This window comes from Neopelma chrysocephalum, unplaced genomic scaffold, assembly GCF_003984885.1.
Source record: "Neopelma chrysocephalum unplaced genomic scaffold, ASM398488v2 Primary Assembly neopelma1_44, whole genome shotgun sequence".
In the NCBI taxonomy this organism is placed as follows: Eukaryota; Metazoa; Chordata; class Aves; order Passeriformes; family Pipridae; genus Neopelma; species Neopelma chrysocephalum.
In genome coordinates this window covers 27,751,347-27,777,004 of record NW_020897703.1, presented here as the reverse complement: position 1 = coordinate 27,777,004, position 25,658 = coordinate 27,751,347, and the positions used below count along the sequence as shown (strand labels likewise).

Below are 25,658 nucleotides of genomic sequence, written 5' to 3'. Positions count from 1 at the left end.
AAAATTTTTTAACTCAACATTTGTTCTGACATACCAAGGTTACAGAAATTACTAGTGACTTTTCAACTCTAGGAATGTACATAATTGTGTTATTGTGGGAGAAAGTGATTTATTAATTATGCAGATTCTTAGATTATCTCTGCTTAAATTTTTCTTTATTTTTGCTCATGGACCTCAGGCTGTGAATGAGTTTTCTTCTATGAGTTAAAGAAAGGAAATGTTTGAGGGTTTTTTACAAAAGGATGTAAGAAGGCACTAAGACATCTAAAAAGGACACCCGTATGTCCAAAAAATATCCATAACTTATTTCTGAATTGTTTCTTGTTTTAGTAATAAATTTTGCTACAACTTTAATTCTTGATGTATCGTGGATATACTGTTCACTACACTGTATACCTTTTTCCAGTAGGTTTCACTGATGGGCTTCAGTTCCCTTCAGTTTCATCTGACACAATGATTTTGCTTAGAATTTGTAGAGAATACTTTTATTCTCTGCAGTTTCTCTAAAATATTTTATAAACTGTTATCTTTATATTAAATGAGAACCTAGGGTGTGATTAAAGTAGGATTGTAGTCTAGGTTGTGCTTGTGGGGTATAAAAAATTATGGATACATATATGCAGAATATACCAATGAATTCAGCCCTGTCTTTCCTGTGGTGTAAATCTATCCTTCAGTAGGATAGCCAAAATCCTACTCTTATTGTGATGCTTCACCCAGACTGCTCTGTACTACAAATTCTCCAGGAATCTGTGCTCCTCCTGCCCAGGAGTCAAAATTGGCTCCATTTGAATCAATAGGGGTTTTATCACAGAGCTTATTAACAACAGTATTGAGTCCTGCAGCCCCAAGTCTGCAAGTGGTCACATCCAATTTATCCAAAGGAAAGCTGTGAAGTGGGAAAAATACAGACAAAGAAACGTCATTTAGTCTGTCATATAATAAAATACTTTAGGTTTTGTACTCTGAAGAGCAAAAAGTGCTAACGTGTTATTGATGCCATGGCTGAGAATTTTCTCATCTGGCCTACAGAGAAGTGAAACAACTCTTTCAGTATTTCAAATGAGGGCAAAGGGAAAAACATTTTAAGCTGAAATTCTGAAAAATTTCTATTGAAGGGTCCTAAATTTGTGTTCATTCCCATTACCAAGGGTTATATTCCTCTATCTCAGAAAACATTATAATTCCAGACATTGAAGACCTTGGTTTGAACTGTCATCTAAAATCAGAATCCAACATAACATCCCCTAAAACCTTTTAGACTGAAGATTAATTAATGAACCAAACAGAAAATTTTCATTTACTAAGACTTTAGGATCTCCTGTTGCTTTGCTTAAGTCTGCTTGAAACATTTGCTAAAAATACTAATCTAATCCACGCATGGTCAGCTTATGAAATATGACAAAATCAGAGCATAAACAGTCATTGGACTGGCATTTCAATTTTTAGCTAACTAGCCATAAAAACAAGCAATCAAACTATGTAACAAATTGTCTTTCTCTTGCCCAAGATTTCCAAGGAGAAACAACACAGCATGCGCAACATTTGACTGACTTGGAACTTGAATTCTTCAAAAAATTCTAATGATCCTTTACAACTGTGTATGTAATGATCCACAGCATCCATACTTCTGCCCAAGCTATATTTTCAGTGTGCTTAAAATGCCATTTCATTTTCTATCTAAAACAAAATATTAATGTCTTGGATTTACAGTAATTTACTGATTCAGTCTTTGACATCTGATGGCCCTACCAAAAATGAGGAATGGCTTTGCACTCTGATGGCTTATCTCAGAATCCTTGAATCATATCTGTCCAAGAGGTTATCGAATGTTGATTGTAAAATGTTGAATGCTATCCCGTATTTCTGTGGTAATATTATCTGTAAGAGGAGTCAGTTACTCAGATTTTGAAACACCCTGTATACGAACAGCAGGTCATTTCTATTGAGCTGCTCCCTACACAGCTCCCTAATGATTCCTTGGTCAGGGCTCTGATTGCAAATACCAGTAGCTAACAAAGGGATAAAATTGCTCTGGTACAATCCTACTGTGCGTTTTTAATATAATGTGCTAATACATTGTCCGGTGTTCCCACAGAATTGCACCACTTCACCAAGTAGGCCTGGCCAATATCTGATTGATTCTGGTCTGTGGGGATCGGCCCAGTTCAGTATAATTTCCTGTCTTGCTGCTTTCTTGTCTGTTAGAGAGGGTTTGGGTCTGTGAAAATCAATAGCCTTGCACATGCAAAATGTGAGGTTATTCCCTAGCAAGTTTCATTTGCATCCTTGATTTATGGAAAATGTTGTTTTCTCCTCTGCACTTTTTTTCTTTTAACTCTACTTAAACAAATACCTGTTTAAACATACCCCCCGAAGTATTTGTACAGGAGAAAATGTAAATTGCTGTGAGGATGCTGGAGAAGTTTAACACGTGCATAGCCAGGGTCTGCTACTTATGACATTAATAGCACTTAACTGTTACGTAAATGGAGTCCTATTTGTCTCAGCAGAATCATTAAAGTTCTGATTTATCCTAAAATGGACTCTAATGTTCTATTTAATCACAACAGATATTTAAGTGTCTAACAGTCTATTTCCTTTCACCCTGTGAACTTTGGAAAGATGGTAATTAATGGTGTACAATAGGATAACTTTATTTTTATAAGAAATATGTTTCTAATATTTCCCTCACTTATTACAGAAATTGAAGCAAACTGAAGAAACAAAAGAAGATTCCCAGAACAGAGTATCTAAAATGTCCCTGGAGTCTCTCAATAAATTTAACAGCAATAACGTGCTTTTATTAGAAAAAGAGAAGAACTGTCTGAACAAGGTTGAAGGACAAAGGGAAGAAAATGGGAAGAAAGAAGAAGCTTCCTTAAATAACTCGGGTCAGCACGAAGTGGACAATTTGGAATCCTTGAGTGATTCCCTGTATGATAGCTTCTCCTCTTGCGCCAGCCAAGGCTCCAACGGCGTGTAGAGACACTTCCCAGTGGGCTGTGACCGTGGCACACAACGGACCTGAAGGTGATCAAGGAGTGAGGGGGGAAAAAGAGACAGTTGCTGAAAATTCCCCCTCTGGATCATGGCACTCATGGCAGGGTGTTCTGACTTCCCACCACACAGCAATAAGGCAGGGAGGCAGCGTGGTGGCGCGTGGGACTCAACGCTGAACACAGTGAGCGCTTACACAGAATAAAGTCTTAATTTTGCACTTTTGTGAATATTTGTACAGTTGTAAATACCTTGGGAAAATATATTTGTAGGGATACACGACAGCAATAAATATTACATTGGTGCTATGCTCCTGTAATGGCATATTACTAACTTAAAGAAATTGGTGTTAATATTAACAAGAAAAGTTAGTAGATTTTTTTAAAAAATATTTATAATTGTTCTAGTCTTAAGACTGTATGTAGAAACACTGCGTTACCATAAACCTGAGCCTGCCAGACTGTCTGCAATAAACTTTCATGGACTCTGTTTTACAAAATGTTTTATTTTTTACTTTTAGTGCAATTCCATGCAGGTGATCTAGGGAGGCATGCATTTCAGTTATTACAACTTCACAACAGGTGTCTTATTTCAAAAGGGTTTTGACTTTTGACATGGCAAGAAAATGAATAGATTAAAAGTCTTGATACTGCTGGCATTGGCTTCATCAATCATGCACATAACTGTTTGAAAGATCAGGGTCAAAGCAATTCACTGCTGACACAAACGGGAGTCTTGTAGGAATGAGAACTACATAAACCGCCCTGTGCTTCTGACTGCAACATAGTTTTTCAACTTCCACCTCCTCTGTACTCATTTGCCATCAAATTATGAATGTACCATACCGTGTTATCTTTTGTAGTCTCTGTTTGGTCTTAATTAAATTCTAAATACTAAAATTATTTTTTAAAAAACGAAACAACAACTGTTTGTGACACGCTACAATAATATGTTGGTGCTAACCAGTACTAGTTCAAACATATCTAGGAGCAGGGCCTGTTTTGGGTGTTTTTGTTTTTTCTACAGAGGTTGTTTATATGTAAGGGAAAGTCTATTTCAAAGGTTCTGTGTATTTTTTCTAGCCGTGAAGTATTTATAACTGCTTTTTGTACAGCAATTGTAAACTAGATATATTTGGGGTATTTCTAGACTCTATAGTTTCTTTAGCACATGCCTGTTAATCTTTGAAATATTATTGATCAGTGTTAATATTTTGTGCAATTTGTTATATTTTAAGTCATTTCCACCGTAAAATTGCATCGTCTTTTTCGACTTCTAAGAAATTTTCATTGAAACATCTTTTGTAAATAAAACTTTTCTTGCGTACTTGTGTCTGCAGAGGCGTTTTGGGAAGGGGATGGTATGACACCCTGAACGTGAGGGTGGGCTCAGGGTGGGAATCAGCGTGGCCAGCCCAGGGGGGCACAGGGGGTACCCGCCGAGCCGCTCCCGCTCCGGGGCAGGCGGGGTTCGGGCGTTTAGGGGAATTCGTGACACGGGGATTTTAAACAGCGATTTAAGCTTAATTCAGACTCTTCATCTCAGTAAGGCTGTGAAACGATCACGGAGAAATTGCGTGGTTATCCGGGGAGGAGACGAACCACCCCCTCGGGCTGGGTCGCAACAAGGCGGAAAAGACCGTCCTAGCATCGACGACCGCAGCATCCTGAGCTGCCCCTGCCGCTTCCGTCGCCCTTCCCTCCGCCGGGGCGGGCTCTGCCCGGCACTCCGACGGCTCCTCGCCGTTCCCGCCGCCTCAAGCCCACCCCATCCCGCCCCGCCACCGGCTCCCATCGCCCCAGCCCGCCCCATCTCGACCCGTCGGTGGATCCCACCGCCTCAAACTACCCCATCCCAACCCACCATCAGCTCCCACGGCCTCAGCCCACTTCCCCCCGCCTCCGGCCCCTCCGAGCCCCCATCCCGCTGCGCGTCCGCGGAGGAGGCGGGGGACTGCCCGCCGCACCGGCATGTACGCGGCTACCGCGCCCCTCTCCCCCATTTTGTCGTGCTTGAATTCCCTGCCAGGGGGCCGGGGGGACGGAGCAGAGGCGCGGTCCTTCCTGGGGACGCGGGTTCTGCGAGGCGTTTGCGGGAGACGAGCGACGCCTCGCAGCGGGGCCCGGCCCATCAGTGCTCCGGCTGCCACCTGTGGGCTTCGAGCAGGCGGGGACACGGAGAGGACCGGGCCGAGCGGAGCCACCGCGCGGGGTCTGTGCCCCGCTCCCGGAGCGGAGGGAAGGGCGGGGGATGCGAACGAGCCGCCCCGGCGGGCGGAGGGTCGCGGGGTCCCTCGCAGCGCCGTGCGAGCCGCACGCCGAGCTGGCAATGCGGGGGCAGAAGCGAGGGAGGTCTCCTCCCTCGCTGAACTCTGCCCGTCCCCAGAGTGCGCCCAGCGAAGTGCGGGGCGGCTGGTGGGGATCCCCGCCCCGCTCTGCCGGCATCACATGGTGCTGGGGGCGGGAGGGGGGGGGGAGCCGCCCCCCAGCTCTCGCTTTCTCCTACAGTTTCTTCCAGTCTCAGCGCTCAACTCCGGCGAGGCTGGAGCGCGGCGCGGGGCTCAGCAGGGCGGGAGCCGGGCGGGCTCCGCCGCCTGCTCCCGGGGCGCCGCTCCCGCAGCGGAGGCGGCGGGGAAGCGGCACAAGTGCGCGGCGTCTCCGCTGCTTCCCTGCTTCTGATGCCCCTTCGCGACTGCACGCCAGCCCGGCGGCCGCGGCTCCGGGAGGATGCGGCTTTTCCTCCTCGCTGCAACTTTCTGGGGATTGTGCCTGGCTCCAGGTAAGGAGCTCTGCGCTACTCCCCCGGCGGCGCGGGCGGACAGCCCAAGCTGTCTGTCGCTGCCCGCAGCGGCCGCGGGGAGGTTTCGTCCCCTCGCAGCCCCTCGACGGAGCTGGCGCTGTCCTGCCCGCGGCCCGGAGAGCCCCTCGCCGCCCGCCCAGTGTTCCCAGCGCTGGGGGCCCGGGGGGCGAGGCGATGCTCCGCAGGCAGCTGCCGGTGCGGGACTCGGAGGATGCCGCTTGCTGACCGCGGGCGCCGCGCACGCCTCTCTGGGCGGGGGGGTCGGCGGCCAGCGGGCTCAGTCCCGCCGCCGGAGGGCACCCACGGGGTTCTGCGGGTCCCCGCTGCGGGGCGAGGGGTGCGGGAACCGCTGGCGGAACGCCGGGAGAGGCGTCTGTTTGGCGAGCCGCACGGAGCGTCTCGTTTTGCATGATAAAGGAGGGGAGGTGAAGGATGCTCCACCGCTGTAATTGTGCGCGGCAAAATAGTAATTAAATCATTTGTAATTAATTAGTAGCTAAGTAAACCCGTCGGCATAGATAAGAGCCGAAGCGTATCTATTAGCCGGGTTGCTCTCTCCGGAGTGCGGGTAGTTTTCAGCCCGCTGTGCTGAGGGGCAGCCCCGAGGCGAGCTGGTGGGCGATGGGCAGCGGCTGCGGGCCGGTGTCGGTACCGGTGTCCGTGTCTGTGTCCGCACCCGTCGCCTCCTGGCGGCAGTGTCCCCAGCACCGGAGCGGCCGCCCCGCGGAACGGAGGGAGCATCATCACACCAGGTGCTGAGCCCGTAAGCGCTTGGGCTCAGCTGAGCGGACGGCACGCTTGTTTTCCTTTATTTTTGTCAAAGGGATACTTTCGCTGAGCTGTGGAGTAGTTAGGAACAGCGAAATGCGAAGAGGGAAAGATAAGGAAGATTCCTGGCACGTGTTGGTTATTTGGTTCGGTTTTGTGGTTGGTTCTTTTTTTTTATTGCTATTTTAATATTATTACTACTGTTCATGCTGGGTTGGATGGGGCTTTGAGCAACGCGTGGCAGGGGGTTGGAAAAACATGATCTACAAGGTCTCTTCCAGCCCAAAGCATTCTATGATTTTGAACAAAATGTTATCTGTTACAGGTTTGGCTTTGCAAATACAGTGTTATCAGTGTGAGGAGTTCCAGCTAAATAATGACTGCTCCTCTCCAGAGTTCATCGTGAATTGTACAGTGAATGTTCAAGATATGTGTCAGAAAGAAGTAATGGAAAAAAGTTTTGGTAAGAATTTAATAATTATTATTCTGTTTATTTGCTTTGGATAGCATTTGTTGCTTTTGGTTCCACCCATTCACAGTCTTCAGTAATGGATGAATCTGGTGTTCCCACCTTAAGGGACCAGATTCAATTTCTAATCCTTCTGAGTGACTTTGCAACTTAAAGAAGTTAATCATTTTCCTTCAAAACTGATATAAAAACTGAAGGATGCAAGCCAAATGTTGATAAAGCTGGTTAATACACAGTCTTATGGGTCTCAGATTTAGTTTTCAGCACTGGGAAATTAATAACAACAAGTTAGTTTAATCTCATTACAGTTAATTACATGGGCTTTTTCCCCAAGAGATGGAAGAGCATTAAATTAGTAATTCCCTCCTTTCTTTTATTTACTCAAGCAATTTATATACTCTGAAGGTTCATCTTAAGGGAAGGAAAGTATAGTCATCTTTTCTTTCATCCATTAGAAAAACCACCAAACAAAAGGGAAAGAGAGATGGAAAAATACCCAGTAACTTGGGGAAGTTTATGGAGGGAAGAGGAGGGGGTCAGAGGAAGGGCTCAAATGGATTTCTTTGCTATACCAATTTTCTAAGTTGTTTTTTTTTCTCTTACTGTAATTAATATTAAAGTTCTCATATTTGGAGATAAATGTGTTGAGGAGGAGACTAGCCGTGATTCTGCATCTTGCCTCTATTGTCTTTTGGGCTGTGGTACAAGTGACTGGGTTTTATTCAGCATCATGGAAGGCATTTGAGATTTAGAGGGAACTGTCAGTGTTGCTCTAGCTTTCTACATGAGTAGAAGGCAAGAACTGTATTAGGAAATGGCAAGGAAGTGTGTTTGTGGGAGTTGGAGCTCATGCAGCCCTCCTGCTCCGACTGCAGGCAGCCATGAGGACACCAGGCATTAGAATGGGCATCCAACAGTAACTCTCACTGGGGAGTCTCAGCCTGGACATGGCCTCTGCACCAAGCAGTAGTTTAGGGAGCAGGGAGCAGGTTGGGACTTCAGAATCTTGATTTAAGGGGAAGCTGTTCTCTGGGATTGCACATCTTGCAGCTGAGGGCAGTGCTTTAGAGCATGGAGTTCTCTGATGTAAAGAACTCCTATGCTGTTAATGTAGATCAAGCTATAGCCTGTCCTTTCTCAGCAAGTCCTTCAGGAACAGCAGAATGCCTCTCTACCTACAAATGTGTGCAGCCATCCGTCTTGAACAGTAACAATGGTTCTTGGCATCAGCAAACTACTGAGCAGTATCTTCCAAGTGCTTATCAGTCAGCTAGTTCCACGTGCGCTGGCCATTTCAGATCAGCATGTAATGAATCCCAGATAAATAATAACAATTGTTGTTACCCATCAAAAGTACCTGACAGCGTTTCATCCTGGATAACACCATCCACAGTGACTGTTGCTGTGAAATACTTAGAACCTCTCCAGCATAGAGAAAAAGCTGAATGTTTAAAGAAAGATTAGTCTCTTTCAAGCTGTATTTTTCTGGGATATTATATTTCAAGTTTACTTGGAAAGGATAGTGGGGATATGAGATATTTACGGCTTGCAAGGTCCTTTTAAAGTCTGAGTATCTCTAAATGATTGTTTGAAGGCTTTGCTATCTCCACCCCACAGCTTCTGTAGTACTTCAGTAGGTTGGAATGGATGTTGTGATTTAGAGGGCTGTAGACATAGACAAAAAAGTCAGTCCTCATTTAATTCTTAACAGGTGTTTGGTGTTTGCTGTTTGGAGTTTTTTAATACCTTGCCTGATTCCTTCATGTTTTTATTTCAATACAACCTCAGCCTGTATTAACTTCCAGAAACATATATGTAATCTTCCCTTCAGGTGAGTGTTAGAAAGGTGTTTTCAGCTGAGTAAACCCCTTGCAGATCGAAGTGCAAGTCTTCTGGATAAGTCAGTTTGCACGTGTGCACTCACAGCCACTTGTGTGCTACATGAGGAGGGTGGGATAGGTGGTCGTGCACCTCTCCTCAGCCTGGCAGGCAAGGCTGCAGTCTGACCAGTGTGACTGTGGTACACTGAAAATACAAACTGGAACAGTTTTAATACATTTTAGACGCGCATTGGTGCATAATTTTCCATTACTCCTATGAAGAAATGGTTTGCAATATAGGAATATGGAGTTCTTAAAACAAACTTCTTGGTGTTTTAGTTTTTTTTCTGTTTCTGCAATTCTGTGTTTTCTCTGAGCACATCCTTGGATTTTTCCTTTAGGAGGTAACTAGCATGCTGTGCATAGCAGGTGCCACTGTTCTATTTCATTTACTTCTATAAATGCAGTTCTTATTAATTTTAAGCTTAGAGATTGTAAATTTCGGCTAGTTAATGAATTTAAATTTTTAACCTATTTCAAACTGAATGAAATTTACATTGCAAGCTTAGTTTCTCTGTTATCCTCAGTCAGTTTTAGAGAGGATTGGTTGTAAAACAGATATGATTCAGTTCATCATCCTTTATTGGTTTTTTCCTAATTGATATTTAAATGTGTGCAATATAAATGCCTTACTTTCACAAGTTTTATTTAATAATTCATTCTACTCCTACCAGTACGTTTCATAACTCGATTCTTTTGGTTGTTGCCTATTACTAGAAACTGAAATGTTTCAAATATTGATTTTAATTTAGAATAGGCTTGAGTTTGAGTTTTTAACCCAGAATATGAAAGATGTGGATTTGCATTTATTTGACAGCACAATCTCATAATTAGAGTTTTTCCTCTTGACTAGATACAAAGCAGTGTAATTTTTGTATTTTAACCCATTTTTGTCCTTAATAAAATATAGTTGTGTCAGTGAGCAAAGTGTTATAAGTTCTCCCAAACCTTATTTAAAAGTTAAATGCAGTATTTTGAGACGAAGTTCATGGCGTGAGTTGATGTAGCCACCCTTCCTGTGCAGTATGCATTAATCTGTGTGTGTGTTTTGCTATCAAGGGGGTTGCTGGCTTACATTCTGTAGTGTGTCATACAGTCCCCAGTGTGTGGCCAGTGACTCTTTTCCTACGTATCTGTTAGTGTTCATGGAGTTGTGCCATGGCAGCTCTGTGATTCAACTTCATTTCTGTATTAAACTCCCTGTAGTAAAAGCAACATGGTGGTGAACTACAACTCTGTGCAGCTTTTCCCATTTATGTTGCAAAAAGTTTCTTATGCCTGATCATAGTTAAACCATTCCCCTTCAGTTGGTCTAAAATTAGGGTTAGTGCTTTAGATGTCATTGTGTTCTCTCAGAACACTATCTCAATTTCTGGAGAACCAGCTCCAGGTGAGAAATAGCAGCATAGGCATGTTCCTAACCCAGAGATTAAAAAGTGGCTGTTACTGTGGCAGCCTCTGATGTGAGCAGCTAAGAATGCAGGTGTTAGTTACTCATATTTTGGATTAGATCATCAGGCGTGTTATCTCAGCTGTTTGTAGTATCTGGTAGGAATTTGCTTCATTGCGCAGCTTAAAGTGAATTGAGAATTGAGTGATACACAAGCATGTATCAGATTAAGTGATTATGTGGAATAGTATAATTCTGCCTCCCCTGTAGACATGCACTTTGCTGTGGCAGTTTGTGTTTCAGTTGCACTTTGGGGATCTGTCAGTGCACAGAACCAGAGACTTTGTCAAGTAAATGATAAAATTTTCTCGCTTTAAGCTGAGTTGTATTTAAAAATTTAGCCACAAGTTTTATGTTTATGTCAACATACCGTTCCAGTGAGAGATACAGGACAAGACAGTATTTTGCCTGTGATACAGAATCTTACAAACTAATATTTTAATTAAATCTTAAAAAAATCTTTCCTTCAGAGGGAGGAATGATCAGAATGGAAAGTGGCACTCAAGATGATACCATGTAATTTTCTTTTGTCACAGAAATTAACGTAAAGGATAAGTTTCTAGCGCATTCTTCAAGTGAATAAGCAGGCGTCTGAAAACTGTGTAACTTAAATGTTTGACAAAGGATCAAAGTTCTTACAATAATTCCATTTGCAGATACTTTGTGTAAATACCCATGGCAGATTTCCTGCTCCCTCTTGCCTCCTTCCTTCCTATGGATTTTTAACTTAGAAGTGTCAGTGTTCCTTCACTTTTAGAATATATGTAGGAACAAATAAATCCCGCAGTATATTGGGATCAGATGAAATATCTTGGTGATGTGTAGATGAGTATATAATGTGTATATGCTTTTATATCTATACCATAGAAAACACACTGTTAATGGTAATTATCATTACCATTTGCCTTTTACTGAGGGCGAGAGCTATCAGAGTTTAAAGGCTGATCTAAAACCTACTTAAGGCAAAATGCAACTTGCAATGTGAATACATCAGAGAGAAATAAAGCAGGAAGGATGAGATAATCAGCCCAGAGAGGTAGCCAGTCTAAATTTCTTGGAATTCTCTGTAAGTAAACCTGCCCATGTGCATGTTTGGAACAATTGTGTTCCAATGTTTTGGAACCTTGTGTTCTAATGTAGTTATGAATGTAGTTTTACTAACTTTCGCTTTTGTAAGATTAAAAAAAAAAAAGAACTATGGTAGCAAGACCGATACTTTAAAATGTCAGGAATTTTTCTTTTGCAAGCAGATTTGGAAACAACCTTGTTATTTCTATTAATCTGCAACAAGAAACTTTTCTTATTTGTTTGGTGTACAACGGTCCTTTTAATATATTTACATAGGATGTAGTCCTGCAGTGTAATTAAAGCAACTGCTGTAATTGCATGCTTAAAAGTAGTGCATGGGAATAGCATGAGCAAGATCATGATCTCAGGATTGAATTATAGTTTTATTTTATCTATTTCTTTGAACTCTTTCCAGTATTTGCTTTCCAGTTTGTTTTATCAGTGTCTACGTTGAGTGATGAGTTGGCCTATGGTAATTTCCCTACCTTGATTAATACTCAGTTTTGTTGCGCTGCGTTGCTGCCATGATTGAGTTGCTTTGTGTGTGGCTGTTGAGGATTACATAAGCACTTACTTTTTTCTGTATAGCACATACTTTTTCTGTTCATGTATAGCATCCATTAGTACTAGTACTAATTGCATGCTGGTATCAAGGGGAAATTGTGCTCTCATGTACTTTCATTGACAAAATGATTAAAACAGCGAACAAAGTTTAATGTCTTCAGAATCTCTTCAGGCATTAAAGTTTTATAGGTAGTAGCTGAATCTCCAGTATCCATTTAGAAACAGTGAGAAAAATCCACTGAGATGCTGCTGGATTTTTTGTTTGTTTTCTTCTACACTCTCTGTTGTTCAAAGTGTATCAACATAAAAGAACTTCTGAATTATTTTTATTCAAAGTAAAGCATAATATAATAAATCTTTACTGACAATTTAAAAAATAAATAAAAATGTTGCATGGGACAATTGGTATACCTATAACATTACGTCTTGTGGTACCAGATGCCCAGTGAAATGAAGACATAGTAACCAAGGTTGGAAACAAGCAGTTCACTTTTGATACTGAATTTTAAAAGACTTACTATGTATGTGGATAATTTGCACTGTATGCTGAAAACTTGGAGCTGTGGATCTATCACCATTCAGAAAGACTTTTTTTCAGATGCCAAAGCCGTTTGCTTATTGTAAATTTCTTCAGATCTTTGGGTTGCTCAGAAAACTTACAGCCACTTATGGAATGAGCTGACCTAAGTGTGTCAGCTAAGGAGGAATTATGGACAGTAGGTAGTAGGTTGCTGTTCTGGCTTCCTTTCAGTACAGAAAAGCTACAGTGGAGTTAAGTTCAAGCAGTTTATGACTTGAAAGTCATGACAAAAATCCAAGTGCAGAAGTGATGAAGTCTGTATTATTTTAAGGAAGATGTGGTATCTGGTCCAGTGAATTTCATTTTTCACAGGACATGGACAATAGCTTTTTGTTATTTTTTCCTCAGGCTTGTATAAAAGGTATACAAATGAATTTTGTGATGATACAGTGCCCACAGCTGGGTGTCTCTTAAACCCCTTTGAGATTTCGTATTGTATTTTACATGCAGTCTGTTTTCCCAAACCTTCCTGTGGCCTGACCCTATCACTTGTCTTAGCTCCCAGTGACCTTATCAAAACATTGGCAAATGAGTTTTAATTAACCCAAAATGGTTTTATTTCTGTCGTTCCATCATAGTCTGGATGTTTTTTGGAAAACTTGATGAAACAGGTTTTGCCAAATTACCAATAAGTCTTTGAAAGTGGAAAAAGTTATATAAAACCCAGGCAAATCCTACTCTTAAGTTGAACAGGCTGTAAAACTGTAAGCATGAAAATAGCTAAATATATAAAGAGGGAATGAATTTCCAAAGTTCTGGCGTGCAAGTGTCAACATATGAGGCATTCCATTGAAATTGATAAGGACACTAATTAAGGATGCAGCAAGACTATTCATGTGTAAAATTATTTATGAGACTTATTGCAAGGGTATAGCATTTTAACATTTGTAAAGACATAAGGGCTATTGCTTCATTTCAGCAAACAAGGATTGCCAAGGAAAATGGTTATATGGGATTCTGAAAATTGAGTCTAAGTTTATCTCTCTCTCTCTAGAAGATCAAGTATATTTGGATCTTGATACCCAAGGACATTTAGATCTTGATACCTTTGTATCAGGAAAGAGGAGATGATGGAAGGCTGTGAGCCTCTTTTGTTGGGAAGATTGCACATTTTTAGTGCTTGACTGTAAGTCCACATTAGTGAGCAGAGAAATTAATAAGGGCAGTAGGAAACAAAGGAATTTGATATGCAGGTGAAATTTGAGCTTTGACCTCTCATTTGTAGCCTCCCATGGCTTTAAAAAATATTTGACAGTACCACCATTAGCTGCTGTACTTAACTTTCTCAGCCTATGCATTTTTAAGCATTTTAATGCTTTGCTTCAACTTTGTGATGCTGAAAGCAGTGACAAAGACTACTTTGTGCTGTTTTCTGTTATTAACAACACTGGTTTGTGTCATATTTCCAGTACCAGAATTAGAAGGCATGACTTACAAAGAGATATCATGGTAATCTAAACCCTTGTCCTCTGTCAGTCAACAATTGTCCAGCTTTCTTCTGAGCTGATTTAATTTCTGCAAGGTGTCATGTCAGTGAGGGTCAGAAGGAGAGTTAAAAGGCCAGCCTTTCATTGTCAAAAGCTTCCTGTTAGTTTCTGAAAAAGTGCAGCTTTTAAAATGTGCGAAATGTATGGAGGATTTGTGACGATATTAAGTTTTCATAGAAAATTGTGATGAGAATATGCTAATTCAACCAGGTAGGGTCTGGTGGGATGTGGGTTCTTTCTGTTTTGTTTTATTTTTCTTTTACAGAACTGTATACTCTGCAAGAGCCTAATGACGTGAATATGCTTTTATCTTGTCTACTGAATGCATCAAAGGAGGATCAGGATGAAATAGCTGCAGTCCTAAAACACAAGATTAAAAATCAGGAAGTGCTTGACGTAGCTTTGCAATAGATTTCAAGTCACATAATATCAGTGCCTTTTTTTTTTTTTCATCTGGAAAACACTGACTGTGGTAGCTTACAGTATTTAATTAGCTGGTATTAGCTGTTTATAAGGCAATTAGTAAATTTCATGATAAAATTTCTGGCAAGGTGCAAATTATTTAAATCCCTTCTCTCCTCAACTTTCTCTCTGGAGTTCACAAGGATAGGAAGAGTTACTGTAAAATGAAACACAGAGGACATAGTTGGATATGGTTATACTTTACACTCAAACTCTTTGTTTTGGGTTTTTTTTTAACAATGCATTTACAGTCACAGATGAAAGGCTATGTGTTGAGAAATCTTAATTTATCTTTTATACCAATAAAAACATCGTCTGAGTAAAATGGCAATTGTTTGGGGAAGCACGATGTCAAAAAATGATTGATTGCTTTTCAACATTCACTCACCTTCTAAGGTATTTAGGACTTTATTAGATAAAATATTTATAAGCATTTTCTCTAGAAAACTGCAAATCATGATAGGAACTTTGGGGTTTGTCTCTGTATGATAGGCGTAAAACCTAATACGGAAACTAAAAAATAAAATTTACAAACCTATTTGTCTGAACCTAATTTTGAGCATTACTGATACAGTAAAATCCAGAAATAGTCACATTTATATTATGTTCCTTAGAAAGGGATGTTTACATGTTGTTCTTGCACTAGTATAAGTTCTTATTTTAGTTTTTGGCACATGTCACAAAAGAGCTTTTGTAGCTCTTACTGGGTGATGCATTTCACTTGAGTGCAGGGTAAAAAAGTGACAGTTTAGGGCAAAAAAATAAAGGATGAGACATATTATTAAATCACAAAGCAAACATGGATAGGCAGAGCGGACATTGTCTATGCACAATAAGAAGGAAAACTTGCAGACTCACGAAATCAGAAAATTGAAGGTTTCAGTGATATAGGATGGTTGGAACACTCAGGATATTAAAATAAAGGGAACATTGGTTCATAAACACAGTCTTTGACTAGTCTTTATGAGAAACAACATTAAGAGAACACCCAAAACAGGTCACACACAAGTCATGAAAATATGCTAACGTGAGAGATAGGACAAATTTTGGGGGCTTCTCATGGGCTGTGTGTGCTACAATATGAATTGTCCACTGTTGGCCAGTTTTCCGCTGTTTGCTTGGAGGAGATGGGCAAGGTTTAAACACTAAATCTAAAGAGTTGAGTGGAAATTCTGCCGAAGTTCTAAAGGCACACTTCAAATTTGTCTTATCTGCCTTGTTAGCTTTCTCAGTAACTTAAGATACAGAACTTTTCTACATGCCTGAAATTACAGCTCTGTGTTTACCTCCACCACGCGGTCCAGTCTTGAAAAGATGGTTTGTGACTCTTCAAGGAGGCCTCATTGGTGGGCCCTAGTTGGTCACAGACTACTTATTATACTCCAAAATATTTGATGTTGCAGATCTACTCAGAGTATATGGAGGAGATTTTGCTAAAGCAGTGTTTGTGGAATGAGTTGCAGACTTACCTTGTGCGTGCCTTTGAAGCTGGATATGTACATAACGGTGTAGAAAAAGCTTTCTTTAAAAATGAGGAGTGTTAGTCATAGCCCACAAGGTAGAGAGCATTTGGCGTGGAGTGGGTTGTCACACTTGGAAAAGTTTGTGTTAGGCAAAGGACATTGTCTACTTGACCAAGTCAAGCTTAGAGAGAAGAGTTTAGTGGCCACGAGGCCGTAGACTGATCTGGGGTGAAGCAGAGGGCTGCAATTTCCTGCTGAGCTGTGCCATTGCAGAAAGCAGCTTCAGAGTAGTGGGGTCATGGGAATGGGAAGGTGACTGTTTTGTTAGAAATTAGGTCACTGGTCTCGGAGGTGATATCCTAGTTGCCTATTTTGGCTTCAGAGACCCTCTGCATATTTTGCTGAAGGACGGTCTTGGGAGTACAGGTGCAAACTGAACTTGCATACTGCTTGGGGTATGGTTGGCTCTTAAAAGTTGGAGAGTCCTGCTTACACTGCCTCTTTTTTGTCTGTACCTGCTAGAACAGATGAATTAGAGATGCCTAACAAGATCCTTTTCAATCAGTAAGAGAAAAAACTTGGATCTTCTGGTGCCTTCTGCATACACACAGTGTAAGAAGTAGGTGTGATGTCACCTTTTTTGGTTGTCCTAGTAACAAGTTAAGCTGTTATTCAAGAGAAATGTACTGGGCTCTGCAGACAGGGTAGATGGAAGAACACTCACTTTTGGATTTGAATAAATTGTAGCTTGAATTGTTTGTTGCTATCAAGACAGAATGCATTTGAAGATGGCCAAAACAGTGCCAAGGTGCAGACACACAAGACTAGAGTGGATGTAGGTGAGAAAATCAATATTGCAAGCAGGAACTATGGAAAAGCCTTAAGATTTACATCCATCACTTCACTGGAATAAGGCAGAAATAGTAGTTTGGGCCTTGACACTGTCTAAATATATGATCACTTGTGGGGCAGAGAGAGATGTAACAACAGGCAAGTTGCTTAGTCAAGGAATAAATTCTCAATGTCAAATTTAAGCCCAAAGCTGCTTTAAAAAAAGCCTTGAAAACAAATGTAGTTGTAGTAGGTACTGGTGACAGGAGAGGGTGTAGAATATTAGCGTGTTATCACACAGCTATTCTAGTTCTGTGTACTTCCCTCTCTTCTTAAAAGTACTTGTACTTGAACTACATCCTTGGCCACCCCCACAAACCTTGAAGCGAAAATGAAGGAAAATCAATTTGTCAGTAGTGGGTACTTCACAGTAAAATATCATTATAGTGCCTACATATATTCATAACCACAATGCTGTTGGGGGGCTGCTGAATCCGTGAAAAGGGAAAAATTGCTCAGGACTCATCCATCAAAAAATTGGGCAGTAAATATACTAATTGAGTAGTAGTAAATATAAATTGTGTACTAGTTGTTGAAGGTAGGTAGCTGAGAATGACCCCATCCTGGAAAAAGCAGAGTGTAAAACGTAGTCTCCTCATCTAGCCAGTGACTCAGAACAATCTGAGGTAGAAGAAAAGCTTCCACAAAGATTTGCAATTATTTTTCTGGGTGATATGTTAGTGAATGTATCAAGCTGATTGTTCAAGCAAGAATACCTGGTAATTAGCAGTTATGTCTGTGGTATGAGTCTTATGAGGCAGATAACCACTTTGAAGAACTGTCTACAGTTCAACCTGCTGGTGGCAAATGATTCAGGAAGATCTCGGGAATCATTTTGGAATGGTTCAGCAGTACAATAAGCCACTGCAAAGGAGGAGTTTGAGGAGACATCTCTAGATATAATCCAGAAAGGATGCTGCTGTCCTGTCTGAACTTGGGGTAAGCTGCAGTTACTGGGGCCCATTTTTTGTTTGCTGGAGCAAGGAGAAGGTGTCCCTGCCATCAAACCACAGAAGTCAGTTATACTAATTTATATCCTACCACAATTAATCTGGAATCACTATATGATAGGAACAAGGTTTAAGAATAAGTGAAGTTCACAGCTCAATTGTTTTAAAAATGTCACTCCTGTAGTGCTAATATTATCTCTTTTTTCCATCAACCTCTGTGTCTGTTTGCATTTGTAACTTGCTGTAAGGATATTGCAGAACAAGAGAAACAGCAGAGCCTTTCTATGCTGATCAAGTTTGTTTCATACCTGATGCTTTTTAAAAAAGCACTTAGTGTGATAGCAGCTGATTTGTAAGATCAAAAGGATCTATTAGTACTTAAAGACAAAATTTTGGATGGAAGGGCATGTCATTAGCCAAGGAGCTATTGAAAAGCTGATAGAAATGCTAACTTTGTTATTTATGTAAAAAATCATGTTACAATTCAGATTAGAGCTGGGAATGGGGATAAACAGTCATTTGGGACTGGAATTTCCTGTTGTAAGACACATTTACAGAAAAGCTACAGGAGAAGCATTACAATTTTTTTGCTGTTTGATTGTGAACGTGGTTCATCTGTTCATGAAACTTTGAGAAGTAAAATTTCAGTCTGTACAGGAATACTGTGTTTTGACTTCAAAAGATGCTCAGGATTGTTCTGTGGAATTGATCCTGGAGAACAGAGCTGTTGTAAACACATGGAATTAAGCTGCAGGACTTTGATTTCTTGGAGTAGAGGTTTCCTGGAGTTGCCTGGTGAAAACCATGCCTCAGAGGGCATCATCTAATTGTTCACAGCTCTGAACAATTCTAATCTCCTAATCTATGGAAGAAGTGCAAAGTGTGATATTTCAGGGACCCAAACTAATAAATCATTTATTGGTTCAAACTGTGAACAGGACTTTGCAGGAAACCTGTGAAAAGGAAGTGGCAGGAAGAGAGTGATCTATAAAATGACAGGAATAGGAAATATGCCAGTGTCAAAAGCTTTTTGGAGGCTTGGTCTTTGAGGGGAAAGTCAAATTCACTGCTGTTGATATGGAAGACTGAGGAATGATAGGTGGCTGTAGTTACAGAGAAATAATATGTGATGGGGAGATGTGGGGTTAGGGAACACTGTGCCTAGTTTCACTGAATACAGGATTCCTTTCTCAAGAGGAAGGGGGAAGGAAAAAAGTTATTTGTAGCCATGGGAAGGGTCATATATGCCTTGGTTCTGGGAATACTGCAGGAGGAATGTGGAAAAGTACCAGGTCCTTGTGGGGAACATCAGCTGAGATTTCGGTATTGTAAAGCCAACCAGTGGCAGCACCGTTGAGGCTTCTTGACAACAGTGGTTTGTCAACAGAGACAGAGCTCCCTTCTTTTTGCAAACTGTAGTAATAAAGATTACTACAGTGCTGCTTGATCTGTGTGCCTTTGCTGTTACAGCGAGAACAGCCTGTAGCTCCTCTTCCTTCTTGAGAAAAGGCTCTACCTGCTGTGTTGATTGATTGAAGCTCACTGGAGACAGAGGAAGATTTAACACTCACTTGAGGGCTTCTCTTCATAAGTTTAACAAGATAGATAGCCTCAAAACACGTTTCAGGGTTGAGATTTGCAGAGGGAGAACACAAAATAAGGAAACCCCTGCATTGTTGAGATGGCAGCAGTGTTGTGACAGTATAAAAGAATTGCTTTAATTAAAAGTTTCTGAAGACAGGAAATCCTTCTTTCTGAGCACAACCCAAACAGTGTTCTACACGCAGCCTGCAGTAGTGCAGTGCCCATTGCCACTGCAGAGGTATCTACTGGATCATGAAGGTGCTGTAGTGTTTGTTTCCAAAGTCCCTGGGGACTGAACAGGTACCTGCAGATATGGCATGTTCGGTACCTATGGGTCATATTCCTGCTTCACTCCCTCCAAAAAAATGTCTCCATCATTGTGGTTTTGAAAACATTCTGGGACTATGATACAGGATGGAGAAGCACCATTCTTCAAGAGAATCCTGTTCCCATGCTCCTCAGGAGGGAAAAAAAAAACAAACAAGTTTTTGAAAATCCCATATTCAAAAGGAACAGTGATTTTTATTCTTGGAAATATTTACCTCTCCTTGTAACTGCAAGACAATATGAGCAAACCTCCATTATCTATTTCTGTTATATGTCTGTTTTTCTAAGACACAATTTCTACTGTATCAGTTGCAGGAGAATATTAGAGTAATGAGTGGTGGAACTGCCATAACCATTTTCCACTGCAGCTTGAGAAAACACAACTGTGTCTTTTAAAGCTTTTAAAAACCATGTTAAAATAACAGCTGTGTACATTAGAATGTATTTTTTCCAGTTAAAAACAATTTGAGAAATTATAAATTAGATTATTAATTAAAATTAATTTAAATTACATTAAAAAAGGGAAGACTTTCAACTCAGACAAGACGTTCCTATAGAAAGGGAAATTTTTGTTGTTGAGGTTATTAAACTTCAAAGACAAGCAAGAACTGAGATTACCTGGAAGAGTACTTATAGTTTTTTCTTTAAAAAAAAAATTAAAAGAGGAAGGGGAGAGGATGAAAGTTTTGCTGATATTCATTCTCCTTTTACTCTTGGTTACTTGTTTGTGTGTGGTGAAGGAACAAGAAAAGGAAAAAAAAACACTCAAAAGACAAATTAACAGCATAGAAAGCTGTAATTACTTAGACACCTTAACTCAGACTTGTTCAGCAATAGAAACAAAACTAATTTTCTCAGTAATTGCATTTCAGTTATAGTTATTCAGACAGTTTATTCTGAAAGATGAAAAATTCCAGTTATAAAATGCATCATTTGATATACATTATGTAAATCAGGTCTGTAATATTTTTGGTTCCAACCAGAATCAAACTAGAGAAATCCAGAGCAGAGTGACTGTGCTGCTCCTGCAGCGCAGAGTTGTTGGTCGTGTCACCACTGAGGTGTCTGCCTTAATCACCAGCACTGCTTTGGGAATGTAAACTGGTTTTGCAACAGTTTTCAAGCATGAACCCTGTTGTAAAGTAAAACCATGTTCACATCAAACCAAGTAACCTTTGTTCTGTGTCACAGGAATCATGTACCGCAAGTCCTGCGCGTCTTCAGCCGCGTGTCTGATTGCCTCTGCTGGGTACCAGTCCTTCTGTTCTCCAGGGAAGGTGAACTCTGTTTGCATCAGCTGCTGCAACACTCCACTCTGCAATGGACCCCGGCCGAAGAAGAGAGGGAATTCTGGTGTGGTGCCAAGGGCACAAGTGATAACCACTGTTCTGCTTCTTAAATTTACTCTGTTGTTTTTGTATTGCTAAACTTCAAGCAAGTTTGGTGGTTTGGGTTTTTTTTTTTTTGCCCTGACACAATTTGTTCTGTCTCCTCGTTTCTTCAAAGACACTGCAATTATTCTTTGTTTGTTTCCAAATCCCTGTCAACAGCGAGGGAAGTTCAGTGGTTCTGTGGAGAGAGGGGCTGATATTTTTGGCAGCTAATGAGTTCAGTTAGCAGATTGAATTTCCAGTGTGCGCTTAAAAATCCCAGCAGGATGCAGAACTCCTGCTCTTTTTGCATAACTGGAAACAAACCCATCTGTGTTATTCCTTTTGAGATGTAGTCACTTTCCTGGGTCATTTTAATTTCCGTGTTTTTTTAAGTTCATTGCTAATCATTAACTTTGCCTTATGAAGTCATACTTGATGTTCACAAAGGCCGTTCTGTGCGTCTGGACCATGCTCTGAGCTAGTCTCGAGGGACACTGCTTTCAGGCTGGGCTCTGGTGATTCAGGACCTGGCTTCTGTGGACTGCAGTCAGGCGTGGGCTCCTTCTGGAAGGTGCTTAGGAAAACTTTGGTGTTGCCCTTCGTGGAAGAATTGCGCCTCAACGACATGAAGAGCAGCGGGCGTAGGGACCGGCTGCTTCGCGCTCTGGAGCTCTGGTTGGCTCTGAGGAACTTCTCCCTGTTGGCATGTTGGATGGTCAGGCGGCAGCGCAGGATCTGCAGGAACACGCTGCGGAACTGCTGCGAGGAGATGTTGTACAGGAGGGGGTTCACCACCGAGCTGAGGTAGAAGAAGATGTCGGCGATGGGAAGGAGGGTGATGTACGCTCTGAAGTAGGGGACAGTCCAGTCCTGCTTCGGTTTAGCAGCTGCCATGATCCTTCTCACCTGGTTTGGCATCCAGCATATCGCCAGAGTGGCAATGATCAGCCCTGCGAGCAGAAAGAGGAAGAAAAAGGTGTGCATACGTGGGGGAAAACACATAAAATACTATCAGTTCTGCACTTACTTGTTAGGAAATAGTACCAATTTTTCAGTGTTTGCTTGACAGCTTTTTCTGCCAGTAGCACTTTTTTGTTTGTTATTTTTAATAACTGTTACAAGGTCATTGCAGCACATGCTCTGACAAAAGGCCACATAGTGCTTGGGTAGTGTTTCTTTGTACCTGTTGTCATTTTTTAGTTTTCAAAGTGTTCATTTTCTGATCATCTGTATCTTTGAAAAGAATGCATTTTTATTTTGGTTTTTGCTCTTACATTTCTTATGTCTTTCCCTTTACTTTGAAAAACAAACAAAATAAATAGAACTTATAGCCATATTAGATCAGGCAATACCCAGAAGAGATCAGATTCTTGTTTGTACTTTACAAAAAAGAAAATGTATGCATAATAATATATTTCGTGTTATTTTTGGTAGATTTCCTCTTACAGAAGCTATTTTTAAGTAAAATGTGTATGGATCTTTTTATGGTAATTAAGATATGTTGGGCTTTCTTAAAAATCAAATTCCAGTGGAATTAAATGATGAATGTAAATGAGAAAACCCCAAACCTAGTCATGAAAGTGTAAGCAGTTTCAGATTATAAATTATGCTTAAAAATGTGATATCGGACCATTTTGTATTTATATGTAAATATAAATACACGTTGCTGCATCACTAATGGCATTAAAAAGAGGGTGACTGAAGTGTTGGGTGTCTGAAAGTTCTGCCTGTGTAGAGCAGTGTTCAGTAGGGTGCAGTGGTGGTGCCATCGTCAGAGCAGCAGCCCTGCAGAAACATATCAGTGACTTGAGCTGGCTGTTGCCAGGCAGGAGACGGAGCAGCAACAAGGCACCTGGATCCTCAATGGCATCCTCACTGCTGGTGTGTGTCAGTACTGGAAATCCTGACACCTTACAGGAGACACCAGGTACACAAAGTAATCCCTCTCGCTGCACCCCCACTACTGGCACACAATTCAGCCACCAGTTTACTGCCCCCACTTTGTTTTTCTCTTTGCAGGAAACGTGCCTTACAGGAACACTTGGAGGGAGCAGAAGGTGCAGGCTGGCTTCTTCCCTGCTGCAGGCACACAGAACAGCAGGGAGTATCCTGATGGGATAGTTCTCACTTGCGCGGACTTGTGTTACATTGCTAATCTCATCCAATGTCTGACCTCTGCTCTCAACAGCAGCACAGAAGCATTTTAATTCTTACCTGTCTAGACTGAGTCAGATTACCCCCACTGAACAGGTCACTGTTGGAATGCCGTTCAGAAATAGCACACACTGACTTTTGAAGCCAGGAAAATGATACTTCTCTAGTGGGAAGATATGAATGTAGCAGGGAAGGTAGACAGAAAAGAGAAGAAAGATTTTTTTTTTTTTTTCACAACTTTGAAACTGCCAGAGCTTCATCAGAGTATGTCTTAAGTTCTCTCCACCACCACTCCCAAGCAAAGAAAAGGTATGAAACGCCTTTTAAAAAAAAAATTTTGCTAATGAAAGCAATAATTACTTCAATAAATTCATTATCTCCCTGAATGAGCTACCCAATAAAAGTTTTCCTTTTGATCCCTTGCTTCTGTAATCCCTTAATGGTACAATAACTGTGGTGGGATGGGGCAGGAGTGCATCTTAAACTACAACACTGGATTAAGAGCCCCAAAGGGCTGTTGTTGGCAGGCCAGTGGTAAATATGTTACCTTTGCCATTTTCTGTTCTTTGCCTATGAGAACTCTCCTCAGCCACTGTTTCTTTATTCTCATTTCCACACAACCCCCTCCCTGCCCATTTGCTTGCTCTTCCCCTGCTGCCTTGCCTCACTTTTCAGTACCTGTTGTGTCTCTGTCAAAGGTTGATCTGAATTTTGTATTAGTCCTGCAAATTTTGTAGCCTTCAGTGCTTTTTCCCTGCTGTCAGCATAATAAATATGGGGTAGCAGTCTTGGCGCAGACAAACAGAAAATGATGCCCCCTGAGCAATGACTTATGATGGGCCTTATAAAAAGGCAGCAAAAGGATTCTGCTGCTCCCATGGGGCTTTTTCTCTGGTGCAACTTAAATGCCAAGTTCACAAACCCACATCTGCAGACTTCTTGTCAAATTTTATCAGATGATCTCTTTCAAGGGAAATGAAAATAAGCTGTATTGTGTCATTTTTTTTGTTGTTGTTCTTGGTTAGAAACAGGATACTTCATCATGCTGATTAATAGTTTCCTAAATTATGAATGCTGCTGTGAAAAAACTGTGAGCAAACAATGAGTACATTCAGTTTTAAAGCTCAACTGCAGTCTCTGAGATGTCTGATTTTTTGCTTGTATCTGAATTCTTTGCCATTGACCTTTCTTTTTAATTCAAACTGCCAAGTGCTTAAGATGCCATGTTATATTCTTCAGACACTTTTGTTCTGAAAAACTGAATATTTGGTAGGGTTTACAGCAGGTGAAAAATTAGCTGCTTGTGCCCTTGCACAGTGTGGTGATGTCAGTCTTTTGGGGGATGGGAGGAGATGTCTGCAAAACAGTTGTTTTCCAGGGATGACTAATTGTCCATTTTTACACTTTGAAAACATGCTTGTTGACTCAAAGGAGGTGCACCATGTAAATAAACATGCTGAGCGACTCACAATATTTTCTCCACTGTTCACACTTGACATGGCAGTATGGAGTAAACTGAAGCACATCAGAAGAGCACCTCAGGAAGGCTCTATGTTCAGTGCTGCTGCCGCCGTCAGTCTGAACTTGGACAGAGCCTTCAGGAGTTTGTGTTGTACTGTAATGTGCCAAAGGTGCTTAAACAGTCTTAATCAGCTTGAATGCAAACCAGACTGCATCTTACACCAGTACTGATGCATTCTCGCTTGAGCCTGCCACCTGCTAGGAATTATTCTTCACATTTCATCTTCTATCCAACTTTGCCTTCCACTCTATATTAAAGGGAAAAAATTGGTAGCTCTGGGGGTTTTTTCCCCCCCATTTTCCTGACTACTGCACTGAAGCACCACACTTGATGAAAGCAGAGATTTATCTCCCACGGAATAACGATGTTTATAAACAAAGTAACGCTGTGGTTCTGCAACCTCCATTACTGGTGCTTGAAATTTCCAACACACATTTGAATCATTCCGGTTTAATCATCAGAGGTGCATTAGACAATGCCAACAGAAGCCAGGAGCCCTTGTTTTATCTATTGACTGTGAGTAAGCCCTTTAAGTAAGGGTGGGAGCTTACAATTCATTTAACATTGTTGCAGGTATTTCAAGGTAACATCCAAAAAAAACCAAGACATGAAAAGACCTTTGACTAAAACCAATTTAAAGAGCTAAACCATAAACCAGCCATAAAAATTTACCCAAAATAGGAATGACCACATTCAAGTACTATTTTAATCTGTAAAAACCCACCCCAAACTTCTACAAATAAAGCATGCAAATTTAACAATGCTTTAAATTTAGGAATCATTATTCTAACTTCCCAAAAGTCAATCAGAGTATTAATTCTTAATATGTGACAAAGGATCATTTATGTAGTAAAATAAACGTAGCGT

General features: G+C 41.1%; 2 protein-coding genes across 6 annotated transcripts in view; both read left to right on the top strand.

Moving 5' to 3' along the window:
• Positions 1-4,323, top strand: part of NCKAP5 (NCK associated protein 5) — a 371,875-nt gene extending 367,552 nt beyond the window's left edge. For all 4 annotated transcript variants that reach the window (XM_027679099.1, XM_027679100.1, XM_027679101.1 and 1 more), the window contains exon 20: positions 2,705-4,323. In XM_027679099.1, coding sequence (XP_027534900.1) covers positions 2,705-2,986 — 282 coding nt within the window. In that variant the 3' untranslated portion in view covers positions 2,987-4,323. The remainder of the gene's footprint in view (positions 1-2,704) is intronic.
• A 1,049-nt stretch (positions 4,324-5,372) lies between these two features.
• On the top strand, positions 5,373-24,394 carry LYPD1 (LY6/PLAUR domain containing 1). Of its 2 annotated transcripts, XR_003533557.1 has the most exons (4): positions 5,373-5,778; positions 6,893-7,030; positions 20,934-23,042; positions 23,135-24,394. XR_003533557.1 is itself a non-coding variant. In XM_027679103.1 (3 exons), exons 1-3 carry the CDS (start codon positions 5,727-5,729, stop codon positions 21,167-21,169), a joined length of 426 nt encoding a protein of 141 aa, XP_027534904.1. In that variant the 5' UTR covers positions 5,373-5,726; the 3' UTR covers positions 21,170-24,394. The 2 variants fall into 2 exon arrangements, 1 of the variants encoding a protein (XP_027534904.1); XM_027679103.1 differs by having other exon boundaries at positions 20,934-24,394.
• The last annotated feature ends 1,264 nt before the right edge of the window (positions 24,395-25,658 follow it).

What these genes read in the sequence shown, in the direction of transcription:
- LYPD1 (XM_027679103.1), top strand. Translation starts at nt 5,727, where the DNA reads ATGCGGCTTTTCCTCCTCGCTGCAACTTTCTGGGGATTGTGCCTGGCT. An exon ending in GGGATTGTGCCTGGCTCCAG is followed by an intron (nt 5,779 to 6,892) that starts GTAAGGAGCTCT and finishes TATCTGTTACAG; the next exon opens with GTTTGGCTTTGCAAATACAG. An exon ending in AGTAATGGAAAAAAGTTTTG is followed by an intron (nt 7,031 to 20,933) that starts GTAAGAATTTAA and finishes TCTGTGTCACAG; the next exon opens with GAATCATGTACCGCAAGTCC.